Below are 12,511 nucleotides of genomic sequence, written 5' to 3'. Positions count from 1 at the left end.
CTAATATGTTACAGAGTGATTGACATGCTTCAAAAATGAGTCGGATATGGTTTCTGTAGTTTTCAAAAATAAAACTTCCTTCAGAATGAGATCATAAATAAAATGGAAAAAAATGCAAGTTGGACTGACTGTCCTACAGACCAGTATCAGTCTACGGCCCGGAGGTTGGGGACCATTGAGGATGGAAATTACATGGTAAAGCAAAACTGTGACTTTCGACACATATGTAGCAGTTATTTGGGACCTCTTGAATACACAAAAGCCTTAAGTAAATTTGATGCATTACCATCACTACAGTATTTACAAGCAAATTGGATAAAACATTATAGATTAATGGAAAAAGTCACTGAAAAACACTACAGCTGAGTTCCTCAGACAGCGCAGCTGCACTTATAACACATTTACCAAATGACTTTTTTTTAGAACATTCAAACTAGAAATAGAAGAATATAGGCTTCCTTAAGCTCCAACATATTGCTTTCTTAAGTCACCCAGCTCACCTCAGGAGTCTCCATAATGAAAAGAGCCACAATGATGCCCAGCTGGAGCAGAATGAGGAGAAAGGCAATGATAAGTTGAGCACAAGCAGACATGAAGCGAGGTTTCTTTGTGCAGATCTTCTTCTTGCTTCCTGCCAGGATCCGAGCGATGCGGTTTGTCTGTGGTTGGGTATCAAGCACCATCAGCACAAACAGCATTTAAACTCTGAATGTTTTCATAAATGTGTTGATATTATATACAGTTCCCTGGCTTCATCCTCACCTTGGTGACAAGTGCAGAGTAGCTCATGGCAGGTGATAATCCAATTCCCAACCGTTGGAGGTAGCAATGAATGACATGGGGTTTAGCTATGAGAGTGAAGGTACACAGGTATCCGAGACAGATCCCTGCCAGGATTATGTAACACAGCTCCCTGCTGGAGGATTTCACAACTGGAGTGTCCCGAAATCTTTAAACAAATTAAAATGAAAGAAAAAAATTAATGCATGCTAAAAAACTGCTTTTTTTGCCTTTAAGTTAAAAATAAGATTTGTTTTAAAAGGTGTAAGTAGAATCTCGCTTTAATCAGTCTGGTTTCAAAATGTCTCCAGAATTATAGGATTTTTTACCGAATAAAGACGGCTGTGACAAAGAATGTGGCCATGAGGCCGAGGCAGGCGAAGACCACTGCAGCGATGGGCTCGGGGTCCCCCCAGCGCAGGTACTCCACTGGTATTGGGTCACAGCCTGTGGAGAAGCAATATGAAAACATGTGAGGATGTATTTTCTGAAACATGTCAATACCTCAGTTTCTACTTTTTGACTTCTTTCATTCCATGCATTTCTGCACACATGGACTATCATTAAACATAAGTCTTATTCTCTTAAAAAAAAAGTGTTTCTGCATTTTTATTTTACTGACTCAGCTTTTACTTTCAAAGGTTTAATTTACACCAGACCAGTATGACTGTAGTTTTGTTCCATTAAATGCAAAAGGTATTCCTATAGTCCAACAGCCTTTTTAGCCAGTTATTGATTTGTTCATGTACATTACACCTGCAGTCCTGAAGGTAAGGAAAGACATCGTCTCATTTGGTTTAAAAGCTTAGTTTGCAGTCAAAGGCTTCATGCTGAGTTCCTCTTTTGTCTCCTGCTAAAAAGACAATTCAGTTTCTTCCAGAAGTTGTGTCTGTGTTATGTTATGTTAGTTTTGCAGCTTCCTTCCATTTTCTTTAATTCATACTTTACTGCTTCATTTGCCTCCCTAAATTGGTGCCTCAGTTAACCTTTTCATCAATCTTTCTGCCCTTATATACATCCCTAATTTTTATCTTATCTCGTCTGTCCACATCTTCACTAATTTCCTTCCTCTATCTTTATTGTTTTCATTAGCAAGGAGATAAGGTATCATTAATTTAAAGGACAGTTCTAACTAGATGAACTGCATCTGCCTGTGGAAAATGGGTGTGACTGCTGTGAGCTGGTGAAGAAACTGAAGTCCTAGAAACTACAGAAAAGTCAAAGCAGATGAAATCAATCTAAAGATTAGAGCTGATTTTCAATGCTACTCAACAAACAATGAGTTATCCGAACAACCTTAACCCCAGTGCAATCTTAATATTCTGTTTACTCCTCTTGTCTTATGGCTCAAAAAGGACCCACCCTCCAAAGCCCCAGAATAAAGCTAATTCATTGAACTTTAACTGTCTATCTATTGAGCATGCTAAACTATTGGCTTATTTTCTACATCACAAATGCGCTCTTTTTCAGATGGTATATTTTCCTCTGCTCCTGTTTCACCACAACTTGAATAAAGAAATACTAAGACATGCAATTTTGACCTTCGTTTTCTTTATATACATCCTCCATCATCAGAACAATTCCACAGGAACACGTTATTAATACCAAAAACACAACTTTCATCAAGTGGATTTAATAGAAATGATCAGGCCAGTTGGTCCAGACATGGTGAAGAAGTGGAAATAGACTCTCTGGCTCCGTTCATTTTCACTTCACTGTTTCCTTCTTTTCACACTTTCTTCACACACACCAATGGCAGAGCGACGCAAATTACCAACAGAGGCAGGGCCACAGAACAGTCATTAAAATGATTTGAGTGTGGTAATTAAATAACTGCAACTCTAACATCATGAGCTAAGTTTATTAAATCAGTGCTGGATTGGGTCCAGGGGCATAAACTCAAGATTCAAGAGCTTTTCCTCAAAAAGCCTGGGTGCTGACAGTGCAGTGTGTTTATATGAGTCTTTACTGTTTGATTCCTTATTGTGTTTATTTGGGCATGTATATCATATTAAATACAAAGCATGGCAGACAACTGGTGATACTTGTTGATATTTGTTTTCTAAAAGTGTTGGAATGAGAAGTACAGCTTTGTTTTTTTAACACCTGTAAGTTAACATTTGCCATTTTTTCTTTCAGACTGAAACAGCATTGATATTCAGTCATCAGACTTTGTGCCTTCAGTCTTTTTCCCCACAAATGCACTACCCAGATGAGAATCCGGGCATTAGATTTAACTAATATGTAGAGAAAAAGAAAAGAAAAAAAGCACAAAGTGCAATCAGTATGTTATGAAGCAGCTGTGGACCAGGGTCTTTGAGTTCTTAATTTTGGATCCTTCCAATCTTGGATTTTAACAGCTCGGTACACGTCGGGTTTAACACGGGTCACCGAGTCCAAACCAATTGATTTTGTTAGGTCTCTAATTCATTTAGATAGGCTCAGATCACTGTTCTTTTAGAAACATCTTTAGCGGTTGTGGTTCACAATGTAGATAAAAGACTAGTGAGTTACCTACGTCACTGCATGCCCTCTGTACTGCCCACAAACTGCAGTGTTAGTGAGAAGTGCGGCATCCTTTCTCCTGATGGGATTTCCTGACGCAGTAGAAAAAGCTTTCTCCAGGTCAGCGGGGCCACTGCTTAATTAGTTGACAGATGTTTCAGAAAATTGAGTTTGAGCAGATTTAGAAACTGCTCAACCACAGACAGGCCTGACAACAACGCTGAGGGAAGAAGAGCCTTTTGGGGAGTCCAGTCATAAAGTTTTGGGACAAACTCTCTCAAACACTCGCTGATCAGCGGAGAGGCTCAAATCCCAAAGCTAATCCTCTCGTTTCCTGCTCTCCCCATCCCTGGCTGCTTCGCAGAGCCTCCACTTATCTCCGTGCTTCCTGCTCCTTCCCTTTTTCAAAATTTCACTTCTCACACTTCATGCTTTAAGAAACTATTTTGCTAGGTTTTGCCCTGTTGCAGTCTTGGAAAACCATCCTTCACTCATCTATGGTTTAGTTCAAAATTGACCTCCCAAATCCTTTGTTATTCCTTTATTTTCCTCTCGGCATCTCTTTATGGTTTATCTTTTCATCTCTCATGCATACAGCCCTCTTTCATTTGAGTTAAAGCAGAGTAAAATTAACAAATTCTGCTGGTGGAAAAAGGCATCCGCCTGGTTGAACTCCTCTCCCATGTACCACCACCTGTGCGCTTCCAGGATCAATGGTTAATGAAATGCGACACCTGCAAGCCAATAAAAGAGTGATCTCCACTACGACAAACGCTCCTCATATCGCCTTCACACTGCTCTACACCCCGTCTGAGTTTAGGGTTGTGTGTGGTATATTTTTTTTCTCTGCCATAGAACATTCATTTGAATTTTGAGCAGAGCTTGCTTCATGTTTTAATCATTGTGCCTGGTGAGGACCGAGCGCGCTCAATAATGAGCAGCTGAGAAAACAACAAAGCATTATCCTAACACTTCTGCTGTGAGAGGAAATTCATTTTGCAGTCCAACAGCAATGCTTTTGAAATTGAAAACCCAAAGGTTTTATTAACCTGAAACAATTAAAGCACTTGTGTCCATGTTGTTGACAAATGAATGAGATGAGAGAGAAGGTAGAAGGACGACAGGAAGGATGGAAAGAGACGTGACCAATAAAACATGGTGACTGTATTTTTGTTATGACTGTAGTCACTGTTGGAGGACTTTCTAAAATGTCAAAACACAAAGAACTCTCATCTAGGTCAAATACAGGTTCACACTCTTTGTTTTTCCTTGAGTTCTGTGCTCATTCATATACTTCAACTGTTGTTTTTAGGTCTTTGATAGATTTCTTGAATGGATCTGAATATATTATTACATGGACTTGGACTTTCAGACAATACTTATATAGACAATACATGGTGCTCTGTCAGAGAAGACCAAAAGTTCCATATGTTGCTACATAATCAGTTAAGCCTTTGGCACAACTGCCCTTGCAGGTACAAACAAGCTGTCCCTAATGGATGGCCTGCCAGTTAGAAATGAGGAAATTAGAAAATCAAAGCCTAATTTATGAGGGGATCTTACGAGCACTTACATATCACGTGCATACCCCATTCGTGCAACATTGTGCACGGTCAGTATGGGAGTCAGTACGCGCACCTTACTATCGACTGGAGTGCTGCGTAAAAGGGCGTCATGCGACAGCATCACCTGTACGTCATACAATCATATAACTTACATTATTCTTACAAATCATGATACACTTACCGCACGCACAACAATGGCACGTTCCATTTCCATGAGGTGATCACACGAGCCTCAAGGGAACTGCAAGACATACCTGCGTTCCTCTTTAGATGCCGTCGCTCCTCTCTACAAGCCTGTACAGGCCTGGACAACCCAAAAATCAGCAGCACATTTGACTAGGGTGTGTTCCCTTGAGGCTGGTACGGCCACCTCAAGGAACGTCATGTAAATGGAGCATACCATTGTCATGTATGTGTTAAGGGTCTCGTGAAGTATTCCTAAGAACAACAGAAGTTACACGCAATTATCACATACAGGTGATGCACTCTAGTAGTTAGTCAGGTGCGCGTACTGGCTCCTTACTGACCAAGTGCAATTGCTGCATGCACAGGGTGTCCAGGTGATACATATGTGGCCATAAGATGCCTGCAGGATGCCAACACAAACTCTGTCTAATTTACTAAATTCTAACAGTCAGGCTGCACACAACGAGTACACATTTATCACATGAACAGCACTAATGGGCTCCTTGCACAGGGTGCTGTGTACCAGCGAGTTGAAAATAGGACAAATCTGTACAACGTGCCTGTCTCTCACCTACTTCACCCATACTCACCCTTACGTGTTGTATAAGTGTTCTGTCAAACCTGTCATCCCTAGCATGCCCGTAGAAAAGAAATGTGCATAAACATTTTTGCTTTAGGTGTTCACTTAGCGATCTACAACCTTTATATTTCACGTGGGATACTTGCGTGCCCCGTACAGGTTTGCCGATTATTCACCCACAGACAGTCTGTATCCACCCATAAGGACAGTTGGGACTAAAGCTTAACATTGTTGTTAACATGAGAAAGAATATTTTAATAATCAGAAACAATGGTAATGATTTGTCAACAGAAAAAGGGAATATTGATTCCGCAGTCTCTAGTCTTGTGTTACTTGGACCGTTGCTGCAAGTCTGGCTTTGGGTTGTCCTTTTAGGACTAAAATCAACTGGATCCATTAGTGATGAAAGTAAATGATAGACTTGCATGCAGTCTGGTTCTTTGTAAATCAAATCTGGACATTGCACAGATCCATCAGCCTCACAGTTACTGTCCACTTGTTATAAACATGGTTTTACCTCAAGATTAACCCCTACTGTTTAGTTACCTCTATTCTTCTTTTGACATAAATAGAATAAAAACACTCATATATACAGAACGATTTCTCACTGCAGTATGCTGGCTCTGGAAATAATTGTAATAAGCAGTCATACTAGTTTTAAAGCTAGTCTTAAGAAGTCAATCATTCATAATGAAGTTACATTACATTACTTCTTGTGTTTCTTTTGAGTCTTTTGAATAGCTGTACAGAAAATGAATGTTCGATGTATTTATTGTCATCATTGCTCAAAATTCTTGTTGTGTTTTTTAAAGTGGACCCCTGGAAGAATAATCTATATGTTGTTAAAGAATAATAAGGATCATTAAGATCTAAATACATAGACAATCACAAACACATGCAGAAACCAACCTGTGAGATCGTTATTAGGCCAGGAGCCCAGCTCACAGGCCTGGCAGGTGTACTCATCAAACACAAACTCATTTTCTTTGCAGGGAGTGCACGTCCAGCAGCAGCTCACCTCTCCTTTACGGATCACCTGAAGGAGAGAATTTTTATGAGAAGAAACTATTTGTTTATGCTCTATCTGAAGGATATTAAAGTTATTTGTCTATGCTGCGCATTTGTCAGAAAAAGCATTTATATATATATGAATCTGTTTTTTATTCATCTTAAGTCCAACATTGCTGACATCTGTGATCCCTTTGGATTGTGACTGAGAAAAGGAATCAGAGACGAGACTAAGGCAGGTCTAAGAACATAGCTATGGACCACAAGGCTGGAGGAGGAGATGCAAGGCATCAAAATGATCAGTTGATCTGGTTTTACACAAAATTGTTTCTTTATATTTACGATATGAAAATTTGTGGTGAAAAATACATTTTTTATGTCTACTTTGATTTTTAGCTGTTGTGGGAAACTATTTACAATGACATATCCTATTGGTGGCTCATTTAACAATTCAATTTAAAATATATATTTTAAGATTTTTAATATTTTGAATGGAGGAGGTTAAATAACCATGGATGCAAATGTTACACGGTTTTCAGCGTACCTTAATCTGCCCTTTATCACAGGGTTCACTGCAGACGGATTTAATGATGGTGTCTTTGCTGGACCAGATTTCATCATCATCTATCTTCAAGCCACTATTATCCCAACTACCAATGTGCACATAGTCAAAGTAGTCCTTCCCCATCTTCTTAAAATTCATTATTTCATATCTGTTAAAAAGAAAGCAGTTAAAAATCAACAGAAAATACCACCTAGAAGATCAAACAACCAGAAAAAGACAAGTCTGCAACATCAGAAGTTATACCTTCCAGGAGAGTCTCCATTTTCATCAAATAGGATTCCTTCCCCAGAAACACCGGTGAAGTTAGTCTTCATCAGGAAGTCCAGCAGTGTTGCACCATCTATAGGTCGCATGGCGTCACACAGACCCTAAGAACACACAATTTCCAACCAAAAGGTTAGAGGAAAACAACGTAAAGAACATAATTCATGTACTCTAACCAGTATTTAAGATTCTAACGGAATTTACCATATAAAGATGTGGTAAATTATAAAATGGGATGTTGACAAATGTACCATCACTAAAAATACAAAAGGTGCTAAGCTTAAATTGTTTAGATCAAAGACAAAGAGCTGTTTTTTTCCCCAACAAACTCTGCTATGGCAGGGTCCTAGTTCGCTGGACACACCAGAGCGTTGGGGCGGAGCAACCCCGATCCCTGGACCCTCCTCGTTGTTGAGGGCTCTGAGCAGGCAGCATGTGGCCCACCCAGCATACTTTCTAGGTTCTTTTTTAACTGCATTTTTCATCTCTGCCTGATTCACAAGGACTTTAATGAAGAAATCCTTGCAATGCTCAAATGCAATTTTGAACTTAATTTTCTTTATATATGTTCTGGATAAACACAAAAATGTCACAGTCATCAATATATTTTCAGAGGACAGGCTGCCACTCATGTTTTAAATAAAAATAACTGTATATTTTTTTTGTCTGGTCTGCCGTGCAGAAAAACCTCAGAGATTATAAAAGAGACATTACGTTATGTAATAAGAGTGGATGTCATATAACAGATTTTAACTACTAGCCCTTATGTTTACATTTGCTTAAGATAAACTGACCAACCTATTCCCTTTTTTTTCCTTCTCCCCCCACCTTTTTCTCCTCCCAGCATGCTCCTCCATTTCAACTAGACCTACCTGATAGCCTGGGCAAAGTGCCTGCTGCATATTATGGAGGCCATATGCCATGGAGTAGATGGCATTGATGACGAATCCCATCTTGGTGTCCTGTGCATAATTGTGCCGGAGAGAGTCCCGCTCTGGAGAGGTGAAAAGGCAGGAATGGGGAGGATGAGGAGGAGGAATGAGAATTGGAATAGCAAAGGAAATTAGGCAGTAGGAAGAGGGTCATTACATCATATAATCTCATTTTATTTTACTTCTCATCATCAAAGAGCACCCTCTCCTCCTCATCAGTCACCGCACACCTCCACATGCCAAATCTTTCCTTCTCTGCATGTGTCCCGTTCATTTGTTTCATGTCCCATTTCATTAGAATACATGAGACATGGTTCTCTTTGATGCAGCTCTCACATCGCTGCTTTGCCTCTGAATGGAGGAACTAAAATGCAAAGAAGAAGAGGAGGGGACTGAAAACAAATGCTAATAACTCGTAAGGCGAGGGTTCACTCTCTAGATGAAGTGAGAAGCTGCGTGCATCCATCTGCTCTGTTTGTGTGTGTTCTGCGTGTTTGGGAGACAGTTGAATTATTAATGATCATTACAAAAGCCAGACAACAAATATGAATCCAAACTGGTGCTGCACCCTGTTTTTCTTGCCTGACACAAAGCGGCTTCTGGCCATGAGCGGCACAGCTGAGCTTTAGCTTTTAGGTTCTCTGGTCTCACACACAGATGTAGAAAAAAACTATGAAAGCTCTTGTTTTGAGAAATCTTCATCAAAGGACGGGAACATTTAGTAATAGAAAATACAGTTTTCACTTACTGCCACAAGTTTGATTGTATTTGTTGCTCTCCTGTGGATGACCTTTAAGGCGACAGTTAAACCGATGCTGCCAGAACTCTGGGAACCAAGGGTTCCTTTGGTTGTTCTCAGGGCGGAGTTTAAGGTAGTACTCATCGAACCATTTCACGTCGGCTGACTGGAGCTTGATGGTGATACCCCCAGCTGCCTCCCTCACGAAGCCATCTGTCACATCGTACCTGTCCGCCCATCCATCACTGCGGAGGGAAACAAGTAAGGACAAAAAGTATTCAGTTAACACCTAATAAAAGATTTGCAAGAGAGACAGTCTCATTGATTCTAATTAAAGGAATGAATGAATGCTACTATTAAAATGTAATAAGCAGAAGTGATGCCAAGAAAGAAAGCTAGAATGTCTTACTTAAAAATGATAATTGTTTATTTAGGAAAACACCACTAGAGCTTTCATGGCTCTTCAGAGCTAAGATAACACAGTCCTGCTGGACTATTGACTCTCCATTGGTTCTTGCTTATGGTGATCATGGATCAGAGGCATTGAGTGTACTGTATATAAGGACTGGGGTGAGTGAGTGTGACATCACCAATACAAAATGGTTTCCTTCCAACCAAATGAAGCCAATTCAATTGCCATGTTTTCACGAAAAGGACGCCGCCATATTGAAGCCAGACATTATCAGTAAGCAGTGATTGATCCAAGTCAGTCCAAGTCAATGCTTTTATGTCAAACACTCCTGCCAATCATGAGTCAGCTTGCTAGAAGGAAACTTTTTTAAAAAGGAAACTATTTTAAAGAAAAAAAAATTCTTTTAGGTTAAGAAAGCAATGGAAATAAATAATAGTTTGTCGAAACAGAAACAACATTAAAGGTTTTTAAATGATGGTAATAACAAGAGAAGAAAGCCATTCTTAAAACTCGTACTCATGGTCATTTTTTATTTATGTGTTAGAAAAAAATCACAAAATTAAAGAGATGTAAGAATTTGTCAAATTAAATCAATATCTACTCGTTTATTGTCTTTTTTATCCTAATTAATTCATCAAATGTGTGTTCATTTCAAATGTTTAGTTTCCATCAACCTGACTAAAAAATATCCATCACTGACAGCTCTAGTCCCAAACTCCCATGTCACTCTGGAAAGCAGTAAATGATCTTAGAATTCTAAATTGTTCTATAGGTGTGAATGTGTGTGACTGTCTGTCTTTGTGTCCCTTAACAGTGGTCAAGATAGACTCCAGCAACGCTGTGACCGTGAACAGGAAAATTAATCTTAAAATAAATGGGTGGATATGAAGATATGGACACAAAATATGCTTATTATTGAAATCAGAATTTCAAAGATCAAGTCTAAGACAAGTAAATAGGATACAGCAGGGAAAAAATGACTCACTGACTAGCCTTATTTTACACACTACAAAAACTGTCTGCAGGGGGGTAGACACAAATTAAGCTGATTTGACTTTAGTTTACCTCAGATCTCTCACCTGGTAAGCCAGAATTTTCCTATCTTTAGTAATCACTGTCAGGACTAGTTAGCCCTTTGGCTGTCACTTCCTGTTTTATTTTGAAGTCCTGTCTTTTCTGTCTTAATTTCCAGTTCCTGCTGTGTGATCTGCTTCCTCCCAAATGTGCTCCACCTGTGCCTCATTGTCTTCCCTATATAAGCAGTGCTTTTTCTCAAGCCAGTGCCAGATTGTCTTTCTTTCACTGTGTGCAATCCAGCCTTAATCTCTCCAGAGTTCTTAGAGCTTTTTGTTCCTGATTCATTCCTCTTTTAGATGGCCTCCTGAAATTATATTAAAGACTCTGATTCTGCCACTCCCTGACTCCACCATTGTGTCCACCTGAGCTGCACCTGATAATCACAGGTAATTCCTGAGTGAGTAAACTTGTTTCAACAAATTGAAATAAAAGATTATCTAAAAAAAATTGTACTCTTACTTTGACCTTTGAACTCATAAATCTCCTGTTTCTGTCTGGAATGAGATGGAGTGTGATGTAGGCAAACCAAGTCTAAAACTCAATAACCCACAAAAGGTTATGACTCTTCTGCTTCAACAGAATCTGATGTCTTTAAGTAAAACAAAATCCTCAACACAAAAAATGTGCATGAAGAATTTACAGTGCAGAGGAAATAAATATTTTTCATCCCAGCTCTGAGGTTGTGACATACAATAAAATACTGTGGAAAAACAAAGGAATTAATGTCAAAATTACGAAAAAACATATTTCACAGTTTTGCAGTCTTATTATCCTTGCTGAGCCGGCTCTTTAGCGTCTAACCTTAACCATCGCAATTTAATGCCTGAATCTGAAACACAGAGAGTCTGTAACATTGCAGTCAAACCCAAGAGAACCACCTCTGAGCTGACATGATGTTTTTGTCAGCTGGTGTCCTATCGGGTTTTGGTTCCAACTGTGGTGTGCACACACAAAAACACACAAACTATCGCTAATCAGGGTTTGCTGCAAGGACTGTAGGAGAAAATGAGTTTTGTACTCTGGAGGTTGAGAGAAAGAAGAAAGACATGAGGTAAAATAGGGGGAAAAGAAGCAGCAGTAGAGGATACTAATCTTTCCTTGAGGAGATGAGGATCAGTTCATTTAAAAAGAAACATCTTTCATAGCTTATTTCTCTCTTGGCATGTTGTTAATAAAACTTAACACTCGCTCTGCAGTTTCTTAGGGAGAATTTTTGTCGTACCTAAATTTTTAAAAATGCATTAAAAACTTTGGCTTCTTATGCTTCCCTGGCATGTAGAATAAGTGAATTATATCAGTGTTGCATTTTCCTGACTGAACGGCTGCTAAGCTGTAGCTGAAACACTCTATTTGACCCAGATCATCTCAGCCGCCGGCTGCCGTACTCTGTGCACAGGGGTTTTACCCGTCTCTCAGTCATATGATGAATTTTTGGACTCTGTAAACAATTATGTAAGAGCTTCCTCCTACATGTCCTCTGACTCTCTGGCAATAATTTGGTCTCCTCTCCTTCATATGAATCTCTCTGATTTGCTATTTGGGTTTATTTCTGTTTTTTTTTGCTTTGCTTTTTCTGTCTGTCAAACCTTTTTTCCATTTATCCAATTCTGCAGAGAGGCTCTAGAAGAGGACACTCTTCACTACTTTGTGCATATTGGCGATAAGTGTTGGTGTTCCTCTTTTTCCTCACATTGCAGTCGTTCTTTGAGATGTTGCGTCATAAATCAGACGTTAAGTTGCTATAGATTCACATTCACCATTTGAACCAATTTACGTTAGACAAATGAGTCGGTTAGCACAAAAGGGGCCCAAGTCTACAATTTTTCAAAAGAGAGATATTATATGTTCTATGGTCTTCAAGGTAAAAGCTATCTGGTTATGTGCGAAAAAGTCCCAAG

At 39.3% G+C, this 12,511-nt stretch overlaps 1 protein-coding gene across 3 annotated transcripts in view; it reads right to left on the bottom strand.

Annotated features, from left to right (window-relative positions):
• The window catches only part of grm5b (glutamate receptor, metabotropic 5b), an 81,844-nt gene that overhangs the window by 15,791 nt on the left and 53,542 nt on the right, over positions 1 to 12,511 (bottom strand). For all 3 annotated transcript variants that reach the window (XM_011482838.4, XM_020708385.3, XM_078956512.1), the window contains exons 7-14: positions 9,134 to 9,369; positions 8,326 to 8,447; positions 7,433 to 7,557; positions 7,169 to 7,337; positions 6,526 to 6,652; positions 1,110 to 1,227; positions 763 to 949; positions 501 to 659 (exon numbers count right to left, since the gene is read on the bottom strand). In XM_011482838.4, coding sequence (XP_011481140.1) covers positions 501 to 659; positions 763 to 949; positions 1,110 to 1,227; positions 6,526 to 6,652; positions 7,169 to 7,337; positions 7,433 to 7,557; positions 8,326 to 8,447; positions 9,134 to 9,369 — 1,243 coding nt within the window. The remainder of the gene's footprint in view (positions 1 to 500; positions 660 to 762; positions 950 to 1,109; positions 1,228 to 6,525; positions 6,653 to 7,168; positions 7,338 to 7,432; positions 7,558 to 8,325; positions 8,448 to 9,133; positions 9,370 to 12,511) is intronic.

The sequence above is a fragment of the Oryzias latipes genome, chromosome 13 (genome assembly GCF_053564925.1).
Source record: "Oryzias latipes strain Hd-rR chromosome 13, Olatipes_Hd-rR_3.1".
Lineage (NCBI taxonomy): Eukaryota > Metazoa > Chordata > Actinopteri > Beloniformes > Adrianichthyidae > Oryzias > Oryzias latipes.
This window is presented reverse-complemented; position numbering and strand designations above follow the sequence as displayed.